This window comes from Sinohyriopsis cumingii, chromosome 14 (assembly GCF_028554795.1).
Source record: "Sinohyriopsis cumingii isolate HCF-2022 chromosome 14, ASM2855479v2, whole genome shotgun sequence".
NCBI classification, from domain to species: Eukaryota; Metazoa; Mollusca; class Bivalvia; order Unionida; family Unionidae; genus Sinohyriopsis; species Sinohyriopsis cumingii.
In genome coordinates this window covers 7,837,365-7,860,953 of record NC_142974.1, presented here as the reverse complement: position 1 = coordinate 7,860,953, position 23,589 = coordinate 7,837,365, and the positions used below count along the sequence as shown (strand labels likewise).

General features: G+C 36.7%; 2 protein-coding genes across 3 annotated transcripts in view; one reads left to right on the top strand and one right to left on the bottom strand.

The window, feature by feature from the left end:
• Positions 1 to 212: 212 nt before the first annotated feature.
• The window catches only part of LOC149783161 (uncharacterized), a 28,781-nt gene continuing 5,404 nt past the window's right edge, over positions 213 to 23,589 (top strand). Inside the window, exons 1-4 of one of the 2 annotated variants that reach the window (XM_089931400.1) lie at positions 213 to 259; positions 2,088 to 2,236; positions 9,434 to 9,619; positions 15,548 to 15,675. In XM_089931400.1, coding sequence (XP_089787526.1) covers positions 2,117 to 2,236; positions 9,434 to 9,619; positions 15,548 to 15,675 — 434 coding nt within the window. In that variant the 5' untranslated portion in view covers positions 213 to 259; positions 2,088 to 2,116. Of the gene's footprint in view, positions 323 to 2,087; positions 2,237 to 9,433; positions 9,620 to 15,547; positions 15,676 to 23,589 lie in introns of both variants that reach the window. The other variant, XM_089931401.1, reaches the window with a different exon arrangement.
• On the bottom strand, positions 7,314 to 9,417 carry LOC149783162 (zinc finger protein 862-like). Its single transcript, XM_089931402.1, has one exon. The coding sequence runs from the start codon at positions 8,174 to 8,176 to the stop codon at positions 7,403 to 7,405; it is 774 nt and encodes a 257-aa protein (XP_089787528.1). The 5' UTR covers positions 8,177 to 9,417; the 3' UTR covers positions 7,314 to 7,402.

Genomic DNA, 23,589 nt, shown 5'->3' with positions numbered 1-23,589 from the left:
AAATCTACCACTGACAAAACGCTCCATATTTTCGTGATTATTTAAAGTAAGATAATGTACACGAGGAGAAAATTTGAGAAAACGCGTAATATCGAGGCTTTTAATTTTAGCTACTGATAAATGAAAATAAAATAGAACAACGCTCTTGTGCAGTTTTACCGGCCGATTTATAGTCTGAAACGAGATCCGGAACAGCTATACTGCGAGAAGCAGGAAAAGATGTAAAGTTGTATCCCATGTCGCCGCCAATTTGAAAGTTGTAGGTCACGGAACTTATTATAGTTAGTCGTTAGAGTAACGTCAGGCAAACAAAAAATATGGGGTTCGTACCGTTGTTTATAATTTAAATATCAGTCATACATGTACTATATAATAATACATGTATGACTGATGGATAAATTACAAGCAACGATACGATGTACCTTAAGACGTATGTTGACTACCTATTCCTACATGTAAGACCTGATGCTGATAATTGTGTTTTAGCACCTAAACAAAATCAACAAGTGCTATGTCTTACATGTAGGACTAGATATTGATATGAACCCAAGCAACATCAATATCAGGGTAGACGTGCCTAACCTTTTGATATTTCCATCCTGCTTCAGTAATCTCACAACAATCGGCTTGTTTGTACCCTTTTACCAGCCAGAAGGCATTAAGCATATAAAAAAAATGCACAAAGCTTAGTCATTTTTTTCATTGATTTACAAGTTCTAATCTGATGTCAGCAAGAATGAGAACACCTCCATGTTGAAGGACAAAGTCCCAGCCCACACACCAAGATCTGGTTGGACTGAATCGATTCCTGACCACTGGATTTGAATTTATGCTATAATTTGTTTTGCATGTATGCATTTTACAACTGAATGGCCGAGTGGTCTAAATCGCTCACCATTACAGCTCACTGCCGTCTCACCTATTTGTGTTGCTTAGAGTCTCGGGCTCTGCCAATGTGGGTATGTGAGAAAGCTTGCCAATAGCTTCTCGTGGATTGGTGGTTCTTTCCGGGATTTTCCCAGGTTCTTCCTCCAGCATTTATACTGGTGCTGAAAAATGTCATTAAACCCTACAACAAAAAACCAATTCAGTAGCTGTTAAACTCCTATTTAAATGGCAGACAAATATTCAGACAACTCGGCTGCAAGTTTCAGCTGTACAGTTGCTATTCACACAAACATGCAGAGTTGTATGATTGTTCTTCATACATACATTCAGACCACCCAAGTGTAAGTTGCCATGGTACAGTTGTTCTTGACACATACATTTAGACCACCCAGCTGATTTGTAGCTGCTATCAATACATATATACAGACTACCCAGCTCTAACTAGCATCTGTACAGTTGCTGTTTACATTCACACAATCCAGCTGTAATGTTAACCATACAGTTACACTGAACATAGGGGCCCCGAGTGGTCTAAAGCGCTCTCCATTACGGATCACTGCCATCTTACCTCTCTCTGCGTGGGTTCGAGTCTAGGATTCGGCCAGTGTGGGTATGTGAGAAAGCTTGCCAGTAGCTTCTCGTGGGTCTGTGGTTCTTCCCGGGGTTTTCCCACGTTCTTCCTCCACCATTAATACTGGCCACCATACATAGCCTGTCGTGTGCTGAAAAATGGCGTTAAACCCAACAACAACAACACTCAACATACATTCATACCATCCAGCAGTAAAGTTTCAGTAGAAGAAGGCAGGTTCTAGGTGCATACAATTTAGATGATAGGTTTTCACACATATTTTTTAAATAGCAGAAGTCAAGCAATGTCATTTTTTTATACTTGTTGACAGGGAAATGTATCTTGATATAACCTGTTTATTTCTAAAGTTTTTATATTTACACTTATTACCAAGTTTTAATTAAAGGAACAACAAAAGAGAGTGCAAAAGAAGAAACAGAATTCAGTGTAAGAAAATACACAGCCACAATTTTGTAAACATATTGAAAGCTTAATAGTGTTTATTTCCTTAGCTTAGTTTACATGTACATCATGCAGTTGTTTTGTGATGTCATAATTTAAAAGTTTTCGTTTAAATCCTTTGTTTCATTTAATATTTAATTTTGTTTTTGTCTTTTGGGTGCTGTAGATAATCTTCATTGAGCCACAGGAAACAGGATGTCACAAGAGTTTAATGTAATTCGCTGTTTCAATTGCAACACCTTCCAAGTTCATCAAGTGAAGAAAAGCAAGAAGTGGAACTGCAAACTATGTGGAGAAAAACAGTCAATTATAAAGGTACAATTTGAAAAAATCGCCAAAGATGTGCATTACTGGAAAAAAGGTATCAATGCATGTAAAATGAAACCAATTTATAAAAGATGGTTATTGAGTCACAAAATATAGTCCATTATAAACCTGTGTTCTCCATGAAGAGATGAAATATGTACTTTAACCAATGAAAAAAGATTCATAAATGTAATAAATAGGTTTTCCATTATTTGAAGGTTTATGCCAAAGCATGTTAACGACTTGTTCCAGTTAAACATAATTGGGACCCAGGGAAGACACTTTAAATGTTTTTTAGTCATCCACCAGGGCTGGGCAATTTTTTTTTAACCACTAGTCCAGGACAAGTGGTTTCAGAAAATTCACTAGTCCCACCTTACTATTCACTAGTCCCACCTTACTCTTCACTAGTCCCACCTTACTTTTCACTGGTCCCAAAATGATAATCACTTGCCCAGATTGAGACATATGTACTTAATCCATAAAAAAAAAAAAAAACGAAATAATATACAACATAATTATTTCTTAAAAGAATTTAATTTTTCAAAAACATTGGTTGATATACATTTGGTTTCTTCAGGTTCATGTATATATGTTTTAGCTGATGGATTTGAAAATATGTCCATGTATATGTCTGCCACCTGCACCAGCACTAAGCCAGCAGTTGATAGCTGTGTCTGGGTTAAAGTCCTCAAGCTCTGATCCATTTGGAGAAATGTTCATTAGCATTTGTAAACTCTCTTGGTTTAAGGAATTCCTTAAAGAAGTCTTGATTAAGTTCATTGAACTAAATCCTTGTTCACACTCAGCAGTGGATGGGCTTATTACAAACTTGATTTCTAATAGTCTGCATAATTGACTGAGGCTAGGTGGAGTATTTACTAAGGGTGTTCCAAGAATTTCAACAGGTGGGTCTGGTGACTGCTTGTATGCCCTCATCTTTGCTTTGAACTCCAGATACTGTTCGTGAATGGCATGATGGTCTTCCTGTTTGAAAATCACTTCAAGAATGATTAAGAAGAACCTGCAAGTCTTCCCTCCCATATTTCATCAGAGCTGCCCTCTCATGAGGAAAGTGCTTGTAGTCAAATACTCTAAAGCATCTCAAAGGTTCTTCATTGAAGTTTCCAAAACTGAAAAATAAAACTTGAAATAAAAGAAAATTCCATTAAAGCAGTAATTCATGTTTAATTACTAGGAATAAAGTTCAGGGATGATCAGTATATTTGCCTTTTTTAAAGAAAGTTTTGAATCTTTACTTATACTCACCACTTGTCAATGTAGCTTATCATGTCATCAGTGATATCAGTCACACATGCTGGATTGGGCATTTCCCCTTTCAAATCCATGGTCTTGTTTGTCTTACTGGTGGATTCAAAACTTGAGATGAATTCCTACCATATAATCGAACTTAATAATATTTTATAATATGTTACAGAAAATAAAACATAAAAAGCATTCAAAATATTTGACAGCTGTCAGTGAATAAGTTTTAATTGGTTCAGTAAACTAAACTTCTTATGAAGTCAATGGAAAATACAAATACACTTATCCCTCGATAACTCATGCACATCAGGGTCCAAAAACATAGACCGCACTATAAGTGAGGCGCGAGATGTCGAGGGCCCTATAAAAAAAGCCAAAACTAATAAAGGGGTCAACACAAAGGCCGGGGGGGGGGGCAGGTTGTAGTGTTGAATACTCAGTTGATAATCGTGCTGAGATTAACTGTGAATAAATATCTCTTTATAACGGTGTACTTTGTTTATTTTTTCCTCATTGAGCAACATTATTTTCAGGATAAATTACAGTATATAGAGCAGGTCCACCTGGTTTCCGTTCACCTAGCATGTGTACCACTTCACACATTGTGTACTATGTCACTAATTTGTCTGTTGAATTGGATATATTTTAGTTTTATTGTTTGATCCAAATTATACAGGGTTTTTTTAATACAAAAGATCAACGCTTTTTTCGAGAAACATTCCGAATGGATAAACGAATCAACGATAGATTTGACTGTGGGAGAAGTAAAATAAAAAAAAAAATCACAAGGGTTATTCACTACCAACATGAATTTAACAGGTCTACAATTTTAAAAGGGGCCCTGAGTGGTCGTGTGGTCTAAAGCGCTTTCTGTTATGGATCACTGCCATCTCACCTGTGTATGCGTGGGTTCAAGTCTCGGATTCAGCCAATGTGGTTATGTGAGAAAGTTTGCCAGTAGCTTTTCATGAGTCGGTAGTTCTTTCCGTGGTTTTCCCGGGTTCTTCCTCCAATATTAATACTGGCTGCCATGTATAGCCTGTCCTGTGCTGAAAAATGGCGTTAAACCCTACAACAACAACAAATTTAAAACAACGTAAATTGGAACACGATAATACTTGCAGTTTGTGACACGCTTGACAAATATACAATGCTGTCAGACATTTCTGCGCACTCAAATACTGAAGCAAAATGCATACCGAATTCAACCAATTGACGAAAATAAAATACAGCCATGCTTACCATTTGAAAAGAGGCAATTGTCACCAGAATATTCTGTTCAAAATAATATTAATACACCCCCCTGGTGTTTTCCTGACATGCGATATCTTTGAAAAGATGTAATATTTATCCATCGAGCTATAGAAATGAAATACATTATTTTGGACTGTTTCTGTCAGCAGTTCAGTTGAGTAATTAGGTCAGGTTTATAGCTAGTTTTACAAAATTCAAGGTACAAATTCCAACAAACCATGAGATATTAAGCAAACCAAACCGATCTTGTAAAAGATGTTAGTAAAGTTCAACGTTTTATAAAAAAATAAGCTAGTATGTGGAAGAGAAACAACAATGAATAGTATGTAGTGTGTTTACAATATCTTACTGATGGTGAAAAAAATTACTAAAGAATTTACAAACAGACTATACGCCGGTGAATTTCTTGAGAATTTATGTTCTAGTGGCAAGTTGACATGTTGGGTAGCAGACGATTTTGTACATGTGGGACAATTTCTTGCAAAATTGGAAACTTGGATTGAAATGCAGTATTGTTTTAAGGTATACATTTCCCTCTTGGGGCCCCGAGTGGTTGAGTGGTCTAAGCTCTCACCGTTCCGGATCACTGCCATCTCACCTGTCTGCGTGGGTTCAAGTCCAAGGCTCGACTAGCATGGGTACGTGGGAAAGCCTGCCAGTAGCTTCTCGTGGGTCGGTGGTTCTTCCCTGGGTTTTCCAGGGTCATTCCTCCGCCAGTTATACTGGCTGCCATGTATAGCCTATCTTGTGCTGAAAAATGGCGTTAAACCCTAGAACAACAACATTTCCCTCTTGTATATAATGTATTTATTTGTATGATTCTAAAAGATACATTGTAAATCAGATTTTCTGGGTCACCTGTTCAAGAAGGTCATGGAGTGGGTCTTCATGTTGACATTTAGAAATCACATTTTCTTATGCATTTCGAGTCAAAATGCAGGATATATTTGTACTCTTTATATCACTTTCCTTAATTAAAGTATGATCATTCTTTCTTGATACAAAATTGATTTTTGAACAAAAGTAACACATGATTCAATGTTTACAGAAATGACATATCTTTGCGCAGAACTACCCGACGTGCAGAATTAGCCAACATGGTGGTAACTTCACATTTTAAAAAAAAATCTGTTAATGTTTTTGTGTTATTCCTGCCGCCGAGCAAAATCATGCAGATTTCTAAACTGTATGATCTTTACATAGTCAACATTTTGTGTCTCCAGCCACCGTATAAAAATGTGAAACCATTTTGATTGGTCAAATAAAATGAATTTTGATAACGGTAGTGGCCACAATAAATTATCCTCAGATTTTCATGCCTATGAATTTTTTCTTTGTACCTCCCTTACTTGATTTGATACAAAAGGCATATTTAAAGTGATAAAACAACACAGGTCTCTTTCAATTGATTTTTTGATGAAAAAACACACTTCCTGTTGCAATTGTAATGTTTACATTGAAACGGATCTAAAGGATTAGAATGTGACTTTCACATAGCAAGGCATTTAATTGGTGTTTATTTCATTCTCTGTTTTCACCTATTAGCATTTACCAGAAGTTTTCATTGATCACTGTTTCATCTGGCTTTATTTACTATGTATTGACAACTATTTATCATAAGAAAACTTTCATAATATATGATATCTTATTTAGAACTTGCAAATTTCACAATATGGATTCTATCTTTGCGGGCATTAATCACCATTTTTGATGATAAAACGAGCAATGTATCATGGTTTAATTTACCAATCCTTATTGTAATCTTTTCACGTTCAGCATATTTTAAAGATGTTTAAAATATATATTCTTTGGAAAAAAATCAGGAGCCACACCAGACACCGTGTTATAAGCAGGATCGCGAGTTATTCGGGCGCAAGTTATTGAGGGAGTGGTGTAGTAAGCTAACATATTTAATACCTTCATCATTGGTTCATGTTCATGCTTTAGAGCTTCCAGTCTAAGAATGTGAGCTTCTACTTCATAGCAGACCTCTGTCACCAGCAGGTTGTCCTTCTGAAACACCCTGGACAAGGATGATGTAATCTCTAAGATGTCACACATAGCATGCAGCATCAACACAAACTTCACTGAAGAAATCTCCCGGATGTAGCCCTTTGCTCTGGCAGATTTGTCAGAGGACCCTTTTGAAGCAACACGTTCCAGATGACTTCGAATGACAGTCAGGCTGGTCTTAAGGGCATTTAATGCTTTTGTTTTGCTCGCTTACCATCTCACCTATGATATGAAAGCAAAGACAGATCTAATAAATACAACAAAACAGAAAAATAATTTCAATGTTATTTTTGTCCTTTGTCAATTAACCCATCATTAATCTTTTATTTCATCTCCTCCTCCTCATAATCATCCATTTTCTAAGAGTGTAATAAAGAACAAGTTAGTCCACATCAAATATTTAATTATCAAGAATTATTAGATCAAAGGTAAATCTATAAGAATAAAATAATACTCACATTAAATTTCAAGCTCATTCAAGACAAAGTATGTCATATAATAACACAAATTAATCCATAATTTTCAAACAAATGTAAAATTTAATTGTATATACAATATGTGCATAAAGGTACAAACCTGCTTTATACCACTCACGTGAGCCAAGGGCATGTCAAGTATATCTGAAATTGCCTTCACTTCTTGTCATCTCTTGGGGCTGTAGTGATAAAACAGGAAAATCCCCTTTACAGTCTCCTCAAACTTATTCAGATATATACTAGCTTTGACGGCATCCATAGCTGCAAGTTCTAACTTGTGAGTAACACAATGCATAGGAAATATCCATGGAGCACAGTTTAATAAATATTTCATAGTTCCACTTTTTAATCCCTGCATCACATTGGCACCATCAAAATTGGCACATACAGTGGTTGGTTTCCTGCTAGTAACATCACTAAGATCAGCCAAAGTAAGACCCACTTTCTCCAAACCCATTTCAGTGCCTTCCTTTACTCCCAAGGCATCAGCTGATTTCAACTCCTCAATGCTGACAAATGAGGTTTTCAGTTTTCCATTGTCCTGGTATCTTACATGCACAATTTCTTGCTCCGATATGGTAGCATCAGTACTTCCTTTAGCAAGAATGGAAAAGAATTTACTGGAATTCAGTCTTTCCCTAACTTCTTCTCGCAAGACTTGACCGATTGATAGAACAAAGTCTCTTGCCCTGAATCTGTTCTTATAATTCACGCCAAGTTCAACACCGTTCTTCTCCTGGAGTGCACACATGATTTCCATATCAGAAAATGGTTTTCCATAATGGGCTAGGGTGTAGGCTGTGTTAAAGAGAGCTCTCATTTTTCTCATTTCAGTCTCATTTAGTTTTGAAAGGGCCTTTCCTAGTGGGGTGTCGGCAACTCTGACTTCACTGATTTTCTGCACATGCTGGCTAGTGTCATATTTGACATTTTTTGCCATCACGGATTGTTGCTTATATCTCTTTGGAGAAATAGCTACCGCACACTCAGTATCATCTTACATTTTATCCCTCCATTTTCAGACAAATTTACCTTCTCCGAATTGCCATTATTACTTTCCTTGCGAAAATAATTTAGCAAACTCATTTTATCTACAGAGTAACTATCAGCTTGCTTGACAACTACTTCTAAAGTGATCATGACATCAATTTTCTCTTTTAAATACGAGCTGAAACAGCTCATTAATTAGCGTAATAGTTTCTCTTCAAACACAATATTGCATAAGGAAGTTAATCATCTGTATAATCAGTTATAAATTAAAGAATCATTACTGTCATTTAATCAGTTCATAAAGGAAACCAACACTGATGTCAGTAAAGTACCTTTCATTAATTTAATTACATTGACTCGCTGGATTAAAATCATAGCAAGCCACTCGTTATGATCAAAACGGCTTACAACACTGCTAATTGATCATACTGGCTTTCTTTTGTTTGACGTGTTTTGATTTGCCGATAATTTGGTCGCTTAGCCCAATAAACTAACAATTCCCTCAGTTTCAAAAGAATCGAAAGAAAAATGAAAATTACATCATTATTTTATAATTTATGTAGATTAAATTATCAGCTGCATGAGATCACATTGGGAAGAAATTATTTTTCAGTGGCTGTGCAATTGTTTTCTATGACACTGCACTCTTTTAGCTGCAAACTAGTTTTTCAGATCAGTTGATTTCTTTATTTTGTTTCTTGTTCTTTGAGTCAGTAGATGTATGTATTGCATTAAGCTTATCAAGGTCTTCACATTTGCTTCATTTGATTAATTTATTCAGTTTCTTTTTAGAGAACTTTTTGTCTTATCTTGAATTCTGACACATTCTTTTCACCCAGCATCAGTACCTTTGGGGGAAACTTGTTTAATTTTATGTAAAAAATTAATTACACATTCTGCTTGAAAGCAAATTCAAATTACCTCTGTAATGTGGAGCTGTGTGTTTATGAAGAAGTCAACCTGGATTAAAGGGACACCTAGTGTGTAGGTAAGAGGAAAGAATTATTCAAGTTTATGAAGATAAGAAATTTACATACTAGTTTTCTCTAAAATTAAACCTACTTTTATCCCTACTTTTTGACGGAGTTGCTGGATCTGGGTTTCGTCAGACTTAAGATATGCCTAGCATGTTTCTGGTGTTATGAATCGGCATCTAAACTCAAGGTTAGAAAATAATTTCTATACTCATGATTTTTTTAAAATTCAGGTATATGCACAGGGAAGTGGAGCATACTGCCGACATCATGTACAGCAGTTGAACATGATCAGAGGAGGGCTTGAGACAGCTAAAAATGAACTGGTTCAGTGTCTTCATGCAGCCCCACTCCTTTCCAGCTCAAAACACCAAGACTGTTATAACGAGCCTGAAAGCTATGCTGATGGCAAAAATAAGGTATGGCATAGTCATGGTGTATTTTGTTTGTTATGCTGTTGCAGTTCAGCATTTGTGTCACCGTGAACAGCATGGTGGGACATTGGTGTCACCTTTCCAGCAATGCTGATGTCAGTTTTAAGATTCTACATTCAGTGATGCAAGATCATGTAAGTACACAGAAAGTAGTAATGTTAAAGAACTCACACAAATTAATTCAGTCATTCATATAAAAATGTACTCTGCAGTATATAGTTATTATTTAACTGTCAAGATAAATATACAAAAATTTTAAAAAAAGAAAATGATTGAAAGTAATGATGCTTGTTTAATCAAAGTGCCATTGCCCATCTAAGTGCCATTGCCCATCAAAGTGCCATTGTCTAAGTGCCATTACCCATCAAAGTGCCATTGCCCAGCAGAGTGCCATTGCCCATCAGAGTGCCATTGCCCATCAAAGTGCCATTGCCCATCTAAAGTGCCATTGCCCATCAGAGTGCTATTGCCCATCAAAGTGCCATTGCCCATGTAAAGTGCCATTGCCCATCTAAAGTAGGCAGATACAGATAGCTTGGAAATGCTACTCATTATTTATAACATAAAATCGTGTGTACCATCGGGTTTCTCATGTTGATGCATATGTGGTGAACTTTGGTCTGTTCCAAGAAGGTGAGATTATAGTCAAGCATGGCTGAATTGAAAATTATCCTCTGGTTATTTTTCAGCTCTAAGTCAGTGCTTGCATGATTGTTCAATGTGGATGAAGAAAGTGAAGGATAGAGTAGAATTTCTCACCAATCAGATGTACTTCTAAAATAGTGTCAGATGCTATATTAGATTAACCACCAAAGAAACAAAAATATTTTGCGAAGTTTCAGAAGTCTTGCTGTTACAGTAGATACGATTATAATAAAACACCAGCATGGAAATTTTGGAGTCATCAGATCACATGCATTTTGAAGTCATCAGATCCCATGCATTTTGGAATCATGAGATCACGTGCATTTTGGAGTCATCACATCACATGCATTTTGGAGACATTGGATCACATGCATTTGTAATCATTGGATAACATGCATTTTGGAGTCATTGGGTCACATGCATTTTGGAGTCATCAGATTACATGCATGTGTAATCATTGGATAACATGCATTTTGGAGTCATCAGATCATATGCATTTGTAATCATCGGATAACATGCATTTTGGAGTCATCAGGTCACATGCATCTTGGAGTCATCACATCACATGCATTTTGGAGACATTGGATCTAGGACCTAACCGGAAATCGCCTCGGACATTCGCTTTGGCCAAATATCCCATTTTTCGGTACTATTCGGAAGTATTCGCCTCAGCAAATAATACGTGAACAAATGGTTACAAGTAAAATAATTCAATAAATATCGAACTTTTCAAAAAAAGTTTTTTAATACATAATAATGTAGTTAAAAATAAATTATAATTACACAAACAGTTAACATTCTATTGGACTTCATGAATCATGATTGATGATAATTTATTTAACTCAATTTCCTTTAGTAATTTCACTAGCATTCCCCAGGTGGCATAACTTTTTTGCTTCCGGTAAATATTTGAGTGTAGAGATGCCATTTATAAAAAAATCTTAACAAAATTTAATTATTATGTATTCAAAATAAAATTAATAAATAATAAATATATGAATATTAAAATACTCATAGAAAAATGTCCACTCCAAAATTAAGTAGCAAGATTTGGAACTTTTTCACTATAAATGCTGTGGATGAATCGAAGGCAAGTTGTGATGTCTGCAATGAAAGGCTAACACGAGGCGGCAAAAAAGCTCGTTCATATGGAACTTCAGCTCTAATAAATCACCTTCGATCCTTCCATCACTCTGAGTATGACGAATACACCAGATCCACAGAGAGCCACAAAAGAAAGAGAGATGATGAAGAAGATTTAAAGAGGAAACACTCAAAGCAAGGTAACTTCGATTACTTTATAGAGAAAATGACACCATTTGGACAAAATGATTCATGCAAGCATGCAATAACTAAATCAATAGAAGAAATGATAGCAGTTGATATGCAACCATTTTGTTTGGTTGAAGATATTGGCTTCACTCGACTCATGAAGGTGCTGGAACCACGATATAAGCTCCCTTCGGCCATGCACTTTTCTCATACTATAATACCTGACATGTATTTGTCAGTGAAAGCCATCATTCAAGAAAGGGTTGACAACTACTACTTGGTTCGTGCCTGGATCTGGCAAAAAAGTACATCCAAATACTCGGATTCGGTACTCGGTGAAAATTATCTACTCGGTTAGGCCCTAATTGGATCACATGCATTTGTAATCATTGGATAACATGCATTTTGGAGTCATCAGATCACATGCATTTTGGAGTCATCAGATCACATGCATTTTGGAGTCATCAGATCACATGCATTTTGGAGCAGAGATTTCCATGAGACAATACCTATAAACTGGAAATTCAGCTAAAGATCCATAAATAACAGTTTCCCAACTTGTTCAATCATGCTAAGTTAGTTTTGCATTTGCCCCTTCAATACATCAGACTGCAAAGGAGTTTTAAGAACAACTATACTCCTACTCATATAAAAGAACAGATTAAGCTCAGAAACAGTCAACAGAGTAATGTTTGTACAACTAGAGGGGGAACTTCTATGAAAATTTGATTTTAATATAGAGTAGAGCAAGGTGAAAGTGACTGGTATATATGCCTTTGGGTAAATAATGAACTACCGAAATTTCACCATACACATTTTTTTATACTTGGTACTATCTCTGCTTGTTAATTTTTATGTTAAATTTTTTCATTCAAATACAGGGAATGGGAGTGCTTGCACAGCACAGGTCACAGTCAGATACAGGTGATTGGGGTGTTTGCACAGATCACAGTCAAATACAAGTGATGGGGGTGTTTGCACAGGTCACAGTCAAATACAGAGAATAGGGATTTTGCACAGGTCACAATCAAATACAGGGAATGGGGTTTATGCACAGGTCACAGTCAAATACAGGGGATGGGGTTATTTGCACAGGTCACAGTCTGATACAGGGAATAAGAGTATTTGCACAAGTCACAGTCAAATAAAAAGGATGGGAGTGCTTGTGCAGGTCCCAAATATGGGTGATCAGCGTGTTTTCTCAGGTCACAGTAAAATACTGAGAATGGTGCTGTTTGCACAGGTCACAGTTAGTACAGAGGTGGGAGTGCATGCACATGTCACAGTCAAATACATATACATGTGGTGGGGCCTTGTTTTGTACATGCTGCCCCTTGTTCTACTCCACTGTACAACAGCCTTGGACCGCTCTGGTGGCCTAGTGGTTAGAGCAGCCATTACAGATGCAGGAGGTTGCCCGTTCGAATTCTGGCTGAGTCATACAAAAGACTTATGAAAATGGTACTTACAGCTGTCTCACTTGGCCCTCAGCATTAAGAGGATAGTGTGAGGACTGGTTTGCTTGGTGTCAGGATAATGTGACTAGGTGGGACATTGTGCTACATGTCTGCGACTTGATGCCCCAGTGTTATATACTGCCACACTGCAGACATCATAGCAATATTACTGAAAAATTGTTAAGCTACATTACAAATCTAAATCACACACACGCACACAACAGCCTTGTTTTATACATGCTGCTCATTGCTCTACTCCACTGTTCAACAGTCTTGTTTTATACATGCATACCCTAGCTCTACTCTACTGTACAACAGCCTTGTTTTATACATGCTAACCCTAGCTCTACTCTATTGTACAACAGCCTCGTTTCATACATGCTAACCCTAGCTCTACTCTACTGTACAACAACCTTGTTTTATACATGCTGCCCATTGCTCTTATCCACTGTAAAAGTCTTATTTTATACATGCAGTGTCTTGCTCTGCTCAACTGTACAACAGCATTGTTTTATACATGCTAACCCTAGCACTACTCTACTGTACAAAAGCCATGTTTTATACATGCTGCCCATTGCTCTACTCTGCTGTAAAACAGCATTGTTTTATACATGCTACCAATTGCTATACTCTTCTGTACAGCAGCCATGTTTTATACATGCTAGCTCTACTCCACTGTACAACAGACATGTTTTATACATGCTAACCCATTGCTCTACTCTACAATACAACAGCCTTGTTTTATACATACTACCCATTGCTCTACTCTACTGTACAACAGCCATGTTTTATACATACTAAAGCTAGCTCTAATCTACTGTACAACAGCCTTGTTTTATACATGCTGCCCATTGCTCTACTCCACTGTACAACAATCTTATTTTATACACGCAGTCCCTTGCTCTGCTCCACTGTACAACAGCATTGTTTTATACATGCTAACCCTAGCTCTACTCTACTGTACAACAGCCATGCTTTTTACATGCTGCCGATTGCTCTACTCCACTGTACAACAGTCTTTTTTATATATGCAGTCCCTTACTCTACTCCACTGTACAACATGATTGTTTTATACATGCTTACCCTAGCTCTACTCTACTGTAAAACAGCCATGTTTTATACATGCTGCCCATTGCTCTACTGTACAACAGCATTGTTTTATACATGCTACCCATTGCTCTACTCTACTGTATAATGGCCGTATTTTATACATGCTACCCATTGCTCTACTCTACTGTACAACATCCGTGTTTTATATATGCTAGCTCTACTCCAGTGTACAAAAGCCATGTTTTATACATGCTAACCATAGCTCTACTCTACTATACAACAGCCTTGCTTTATACATGCTAACCCTAGCTCTACTCCACTGTACAACAGCCTTGTTTTATACATGCTAACCCTTGCTTTACTCCACTGCACATCAGCCTTTTTTTAAACATGCTAACCCTAGCGCTACTCTACTGTAAAACAGCCTTCTTTTACACATGCTGCCCATTGCTCTACTCCACTGTACAACATCATACTTAGAATACCACGATCAGAGCACACCTACCCGCTGCTCTGTACCCTACACTGGCTATCCATTTGATCCTGAATCAAACACAAAATTTGTTCTCTGTGCTCCAGTCCAACATACATATCCGACCTCACCCATGTATACACACCAGCAAGATACTTACGCTTCTCTTCTGACAATCGTATACTCATTATTCCCGCTATGAAAACGAAGTCATATGGACAGCGTTCTTTTGCATACCAGGGCCCTGCAACATGGAACGAATTGTCCACTAAATTGAGACACAAAGACACAGTGATCCCATTTAAGAGTGCTCTTAAAACTTGCCTGTTTCGACTGCAAGAACAAACTTAAAGACCTAATAATGTTTCTTACCATAAATATTTTCAGCATGTTTTTATGTTTGCTAATTTCATTGCGTTTGTTTTTTTAATCATCATTATAGATGTTTTTTATTTTACAGGTGTTGTCTAATGTTGTAAGGTGCTTAGAGCTTCTAAAGATTAGGCACTATACAAAGTCCTCATTATTAATTTTGTTAATACATTATAGACCCATAATAAAATATTAATACATTATACAGTGATAGTTTTGTTTTCAGATTATGTCAGAATTATCATTGGTGGCAAGGAAGTTGAAAAATTATGGGGCAATTAAGACATTCAATGCAAAATATTATCAACAGACAGCTACTTCCAGCACCAAACCTATCAATTGCTGACTTCCAGATATTTTATGAATTTGAAATAGGGAAATTAAGTTTTGTTTGTCCATCCTTGCTACATGAGTTAAATTTTCAACCCTAATAAAGTTTTAATACCAGTTTAATGGAACATGAAACGATGTAATAATAATAGATTTATGTTAATTATTATCCAGATGTCAAGGATGGTATCATGGCAGTTTTAAAAGCCACTTGCTCAAAGGACACATATCTTGAAAATGAAGAAACTGCTTGCAATTTTCAAAATCTAATCCTTAGACTCTGCATAATCATGCTAATTAAAAATGACATTTCAGCACAGCCGCTGGACACACTACACAGAACCTTCCACAGATGAGGACGCACATAGCCCAGCAGATGACGATTCCAGTGATGTGATATACACCACAGATAGAATGTTGTTAACAAGGCAACATAACAAAAGGTTTTACCATTATTCATATAGACTCACTTATAGGTTTGATCCACCTGCAAAATGTATAGATCCAGCTATGTGCTTGCAAATCTAGGTCAGTTCTGGATTGATAATTAAAAATAAACCCTGATTTGATGGCTCATTCTGTGACATTAGATCAAGGTCTGTGTTGTTGGCAATTGTGCTTAATTTGTACTGTGTATACTCACAAGTCAAGTCAAACTGCAAAAACAACAAAGATCCTGATCTGCTTCAGCATCATGCATCTGCAGATCAGTGTCGATGCTGTTTGTTGTACTGATTACTCCAAACAAATTGGACAGACTCAGATCTGCCAGCATATTATGTGACAGCAGATCTGGGTCTGTGTAGTTTGCAGTTGGACTCATGAGTGAGTCTTGATTTATACATGGGTATACATGATATTTTTTATTCCATCCGTAAAGTTTATTTATATATCTGTGAATAAAAAGAATCTGGACTTGACATTGTAATGCTTAAAGAAATTCTGTTTAAAAAATGTAACTTTCCTAAACCGGATAACATCAAGAGCAGAAACTGTGTCCATTTTATAGAGTGTCCTGTGTTTACAGGTTCAGTTCGTATTAGTAACATCTTATTGGTACCACATTATTTGGCCAAATTGCAGAGGAGACCAGGTTACAGAACTTAACATGTGTTTTCAATATAAAGAAGTTTCATTTGCTTTCAAAAAACAGCATTAAGTTAAAAAAATATGAGGACCTGAAAGAAGCATCCAGGAATGATGTTGGTTACTATCTTATAAATCACATACTTTGAATTTAGTTATTTTCAACAGCATTCACAAAATTTTGAGGCTGGGAAGCGGTCCAATTATTTCCATTTATGGGTTAGGCAAGGTGTCTATTTCATTTGTGGATTAAGAAAGGGTCTGTTTATTTCCATTCAGTCTTTAAATTCATGGTTCATATCAGTCATGAAATCTTACTAAAATTGTTTTTGTTCTTTTTTTAACTTTTCTGTTCATAGACAAGCTTACGGAATGGCCTGTTATTCGGTTCATCAACCATCAAAGCATTGTTTCAAGTCTGTTATCAGTACTTCTACTAAACTACTAGGAGGATTATCATGAAAATTACATAAACATTCATCTGATGATACTGCTGGTCCTAAATAACAATGGTGTCAATCTGTGAAGCCATCTAAAAGTTGTATAATTACTCCATCCAAATGGAAAGTCATGGAAAGTTGTATTGACATGAGATCTTCACCGAAAAGACTTTTTGTGATATCTGGTTTTTCTAAATGAAAACTGTCCCTTGAACATCTTGAAAATCTTGTTACATCTACTTCTCCTAGATGGATGGTCATATCAATAATGGAGTTTCCAAACAAGAGTTTTATGTCTAGTTGGTCCTAAACGAAAATGATGTTGAGTTGTCATCCATTCTGACGGTCATCTTGAAATGTACTTATCACTATTCCTTCTAAATGAAAACAGTATCATCATATGGTTTTTACCAGTAAACTTCTTGTGATGACTAGTTCAAGGCCTTCCATTGGGTCAGTTGCAGAAATAGGCATAGGGTGACTTCCACCAACAGGGATACAGGTGTGGTTTCTTAAGAAGCCAAGTGTAAAGTAAAAGTAGCCTGGTAAATTGCTCCAAGTCCTTTAGTTTTTCCTACATAAATAATGTGCCTTATATGGCCTCATGGTGGTCTACTTGAAACTTTTGTTATTCTTCCTGTTGGATTTATTGACATAGGGTTTTCACCAGAATTCTTTGATTCATGTTTAATTTGTGCCAATCTTGCATCCAATATGGCAGCCATAGTTGCTATTATGAAAATCTTGTCACTCAAAAATATTTGAAATGGTTTCAACACTCAACAGTTAAATGGAATTAATGGTAATATCTTGAATTCATGGAGAAAAAATTGGACAGTAGAACTTTGAGGGACTCTTATTTATCTGTCACACATTACCTAATCACATTACATTAGGATAACTTTCTTTTCTACTTCCAAATCGAGTCCTCATGGAAAGACATCTTTCTACACCACTCCCTCGAGAACTCGCACCCAGATAACTCGCGATCCTGCTTATAACTCGGTGTCCAGCATGGCTCCTGATTTTTTCCAAAGAAAATTTTTTTAAATAGCTGAATGTGAAAAAATTATGATAAGAATAGGTCAATTAAACCGCTTGTTTTATCATTGAAGTTGGTGATTAATGCCCATAAAGATAGAATCCATATTGTGAAATTTGCAAGTTCTAAATAAGATATCATATGTAAGTTTTTTAAAGATAAATAGCAATCAATGAAAACTTCTGGTAAATGATAACAGGTGACAACATAGAATGAAATAAACACCAGTTAAATGTCTCGCTGTGTGAAAGTCACGTTCTAATCCTTTAATTCCGTTTCATTGTAAACATTATAATCGCAATATATTCTATTCTATGAAAACTATGAAAAGAGTCAATTGACCGTCACTTAGAAACCCATGAGTACATCTGTGAGAGCCTAATTACATTCCAGCTTTGTTTTGATCAGCAACTTGGGGAAGTGTTTGTTGCATTAAAAAAATAAATTAAAAGAGACCTGCGTTGTTTTATCACTTTGATTGTCTTTTGTATCAAATCAAGCAATGGAGGTACAAAGAAAAAATTCAAAGGCATGCAAATCTGAGCATAAGTTCTTGTGGTCACTACCATTATCAGAATTCATTTTATTTGACCAATCGAAAAAGGTTTCACATTTTTATACGGTGGCTGGAGACCCAAAATGTTGACTATGTAAAGATCATACAGTTGAGAAATCTGCGGAATTTTGCTTGGCGGTAGAGAAATCAAGGAGTAACACACAAAAAATTATCTGATTTTTTTTCAAAATGTGAAGTTATATTTGTCAAGCATGTCACAAACTGCAAGTATTATCGTGTTCAAATGTGCATTGTTTTAAATTTGAGGACCCATTAAATTCATATTGGTAATGATTAACCCTTCAGCTTTTTTTTCATTTTACTTTTACCACAATCAAATCTACCTATCGTTCGTTCAATCGATAATGTTTCTCGAAAAGTGTGTCGATCTTTTGTATTAAAAAACAAGCATCTAATTTGGATCAAACAATAAAACTAGAATGTATCCAATTCAGCACACAAATTAGTGATTAGTACACAATATGTGAAGTGGTACACGTGTTAAGCGAACGGAAACCATGTATAATAATGTTTTTGATGATCTCCTCAATATACTGTAATTTATCCAGAAATTAATGTTGCTTTATGAGGAAAAATAAACAAAGTACACCATTATGAAGAGATATTTATTCACAGTTAAATGATTATAAATTGAGTATTCAACACTATAATCTGCCAACCCACCCACCCCTTTTGCCATTACATTGATCCCTTTATAAGTCCCTTGATAACTCGCTCCTCACTTATAGTGCTGTCGAATGTTTTTGGACCCCGATGTGAGCGAGTTATCGAGGGAGAGGTGTGTATGTATATATATATATCTATAAAATATTCATAGACACACGCACACACACAAGGAGAAGCAACTCTTACAAATTATCTCCCTTTCAATTTGCTATGTGGCTACAGTTATACCTTGTTTAAACCAGTTTTTACTATCTCCATAACATGCTAAGATATCTTCCAGACAAAACTAAATTTGATAACTTCTATGACTTAAATTTATTCATCCATTCTTTTTCAGTGGTCCAATAATTCAGAATGATTGTTTTATATTGTGCATACAATACTATTTTGTATGTAAATGGTAAATTTATTGATATTTTTGCAGTTGACATACTGTTGGTTATTGTCACATATTATTTTGATTAGTAACATTTATTTTCACTGAAGAAATTTTCAGGCACTGTACCTATCAACTAATACACTTTTAAGTTGTATTGATAATGTGATTTACATTATTTTACACTTAGTTGTACCTCTTCTGCATTACAGAGATGACAACCAAGTACAAGAAGTGTAAATGATTTAAGGTTTTGGAGCATAACCTATTGCTATTTGGCATACATATGTAATGTGTGGACAGTTGTTATGAAAACATGTGGTCCATGTTTTGAAAAAGCAGCTCAGGGGTTGCAGAAATGAGAATGCTCAAGTGCATCTTAATGTAAACCTCACATCCAAAAAATTGATCACTTTCTTGGGGGATGTTGAGATTTCCTCTCCACCAGAAACTGCACCAGAACATAACATATCCACGAATACAGTAGAATCATTGATTAGTCTCATGGCTGGTATCAAAATGTCCTCTCCAGACTCATGAAGATTCAGAATATCACCAAAACAATGAGTAACGTTAAATTGTTGATTAGTCTCATGGATGATGTGAGATGCCTCCTCTATTCCCCACCTATCATGATGACATAAAACAACACCAGAATATAATGCATCCATGAATGTGGTAGAATCGTTGATTGGTCTCATTTGTAAAGTCAAGTGTCCTTGAGCAACCCCATGCAGAAGCAGTGGCAAAATGTATCTGTGTATCCAGTAGACAGGTATGTCATTCTGACTGCCAACCGGTTTAGCCATATGAATGAGTTTTGTATGTATGAATCTGTTATCTGTGACTGGATAGCCGACTGACCTATTGACTGGACCAATCATTCCAGTTGTCCAACCAAGCCAAACCAGCCATGCTGGACTAGCATTCTATAATGTGATCACTACCAATGGCTTATCCATTAGTCAAAATGACGAAGCATGCTGATGATACTTCAGCATCATTTCCTGGTTGATTACAGCGCTGAAGCAAAAGAACTTAATGATACAACAATGGGAAGGATTCGGCCAATGTGGGTATGTGAGAAAGCTTGCCAGTAGCTTCTCGTGAGTCGGTGGTTCTTCCCGGGGTTTTCTAGGGTTTTTCCTCCACCATTAATACTGGCCGCCATGTATAGCCTATTGTGTGCTGAAAAATGGCATTAAACCCCACAACAACAACAACAACAATGGGAAAGATGAAAACTACATGAAATCTAGTCTCCGTTGGAATGAAATCCTCCACCTTCAATCAATTCTAACTACAAAGTCAGCACCTTGGTAAATTTAGACAATGATAAATGTGGTCATTCAGAACCTTGCTACAATTAGTCAAGATTGCAAAATTTACTGTGCATTGTCTTGGAGCATTTGTAATCACAGTAACACAAGAGCTTCTATATTGCAAGTCAGTTGCATGTAACTTTCTCAACCCACTGGTAAAAAGTTACACTCAGAGATATTTTATCCACATATGCCTTGTCTGCATGTTGATAAAGTGGACTCCCAAGCCATCTCATGAAGTAGGATATTTTTACACAAGATCCTGCTTTTCTGCATGTAAAGTGTGGTGTAGATGGTACAAAAACCACACAAAGTGTGGTGTAGATGGTACGAAAACCATACAAAGTGGGCTTTCTGCTTGTAAAGTGTGGTGTAGATGGTTCGAAAACCACACAAAATGTGATGTAGATGGTACGAAAACCATACAAAGTGGGCTTTCTGCATGTAAAATGTGGTGTAGATGATGCAAAAACCACACAAAGTGTGGTGTAGATGTATGAAAACCACACAGAATGTGATGTAGATGGTACAAAAACCATACAAAGTGGGCTTTCTGCATGTAAAGTGTGTTGTAGATGATGCAAAACCACACAAAGTATGGTGTAGATCAGGGGTGTCAAACTCAATCGCTCAGCAGGCCAAAACTCAAATCACATGTAAGGTTGCGGGCCGAACAGGATAAACAATCAATAAGCGGAAAATTAAACCTTTTTTAAACCTTAATATAAATTAAAACAGAAAAAAGTTTTAATAATAAAAAATCATTGGCATACCCATTTTCACTCTTATGCCAATTTGTCAGAGCTGGATGTTCGGCAAGGCTGCTAATTAGGGAATTTGATTTGTACTTTATATCGCAGGGCCTTTACAAAATACTTTTGCCTGAAATTCTCTCTTGGGCCAGATATAATTGTACGCCGGGCCTGATGTGGCCCGTGGGCCTTGAGTTTGACACATGTGGTGTAGATGGTACGAAAGCCACACAAAATGTGGTGTAGATGGTACAAAAACCATACAAAGTGGGCTTTCTGCATGTAAAGTGTGGTGTAAATGGTATGAAAACCACAAAGTATGGTGTAGATGGTACAAAAACCACACAAAGTGTGGTGTAGATGGTGCAGAAACCACACAAAGTGGGCTTTCTGCATGTAAAGTGTGGTGTAGATGGTATAAAAACCACACAAAGTGTGGTGTAGATGGTATGAAAGCCTCACAAAGTGTGGTGTAGATATTACGATAACCACACAAAGTTGGATTTCTTGATATGAAGTCCAATGGCAATTGGCAATATAGATGTATGCTGTCAGTTCTGACATGTCCAACACGTACTTCAGTATACCAATTTATAGTCCCAATCTATGCCCCTGAGCATTCACTTAGGAATACAGAATGTCTGCTGCAGAGATGGTGACATTCATGCATTTCACTCAACAAAAATATTCAGTATTTTGGTTCACCACATTACCAACCTTACTTTCCTCATTTTGTTCTGAATAATCAGTGTAGAAAAGTCAGACCTTGTCCTTTTGTCCATCTAGATATAGAACCCATGATGATTAACATCTTTCTCCCAAATGCCTTGGAAGAATCATTCATGTATCATAGAAGGCATCAACCAAGACATGGAAGTTGGGACCTTAAGTAATATGTTAAACCAATTCATATCACATTTCAGGACGTCCTCCACAGAGAAGGCAGGTGCTCCTGAATGGCACACTACAGCACCATCTGGTTTTTCGTTTACAACATGAACAACCTTACTTCCCACATTGTAGAGAAATCGGACCCCATCCCGTCTCAATATTTTGTCCATCTAGATATGGAACTCTTAACACTTATTATTGTGGTGTCTTTCTCCCAAACGCATCAGAAATATAATTTGTACATCAGAGCAGTCATCAGACAAGGCATTATTTAGGTAAGGAGGTTTCTCAGTCTCTTGGCCTACTCAGTACAGGGTTTGACATGTTACAATGCCAGTTTACTTCTCCACCTGTGATAGTCAGTGGTATGGGGATTCTTCAAGAGAAAGCTCTTCATATCGACTTCATGGAAATGAAAGTCATTTTCCATATGGAACAATACCACCAAACATGGTCCTGATAATGTTGAACAGTTTGCTTGCCGTTTCGTACTTATGCAAGGGGCAGACCAATCTCCTTACCTCTCAGTAGAAGAATACCATCATGGGTACTCCCAATATTAGGTAATATACAAGTCTGACACATTCTTCTCAGACTCATTTGTTCCGGCTTAATTATTTTCCCTCCAGGAACCATGCATCAGGTCCATGCCCGTTGCGCCATCTGATGCTTGACATTTCATTTTCGTTTTTTGTTGACCCCACTGGCATGGGCTGTAGATACACTTCTGGTTAGCTGGGAGGTAATGAGGGCATATACTCAGGTTTGCAGAAATCCGTTGTCCATATTGTCCAAGTCGGAAATTTGTTCTTATTTTTTTGAGCAACTTTTGCAAGGTTACTTGTCTGTGGACAGGTAAATTGTGGCCTGCATTTTGAAAGGGCAGTAGATACCATTTTGTCAGTTATGTTTACACAAGCACCATTCATATTTAACAGCAAGTTCCATTGTATATTTACATAGTGAATGCTGAAATTTATCGATTAGGACTGGAACCAGCGAAAGCTTCTATGGATATAACCAATAGAAGCAGACAGTACTGGTTTAGGTCATATCTTTTGATGGTGACATCAGAATGAATTTCATTGGCTGGGGTTTAGGGCTTTCCTGAGGTATCTGTTGTTTTGAACCAATCACTGGGCTCCTTGAAACTACTATGCGCTACTATGATGAATTTTCCAAGGAAAGCAGGTGCATGGTTTGTT

Bases quoted from the DNA above. Each gene is read 5' to 3' on its own strand.
- LOC149783162 (XM_089931402.1), bottom strand. From the start codon at position 8,176: ATGGCAAAAAATGTCAAATATGACACTAGCCAGCATGTGCAGAAAATC.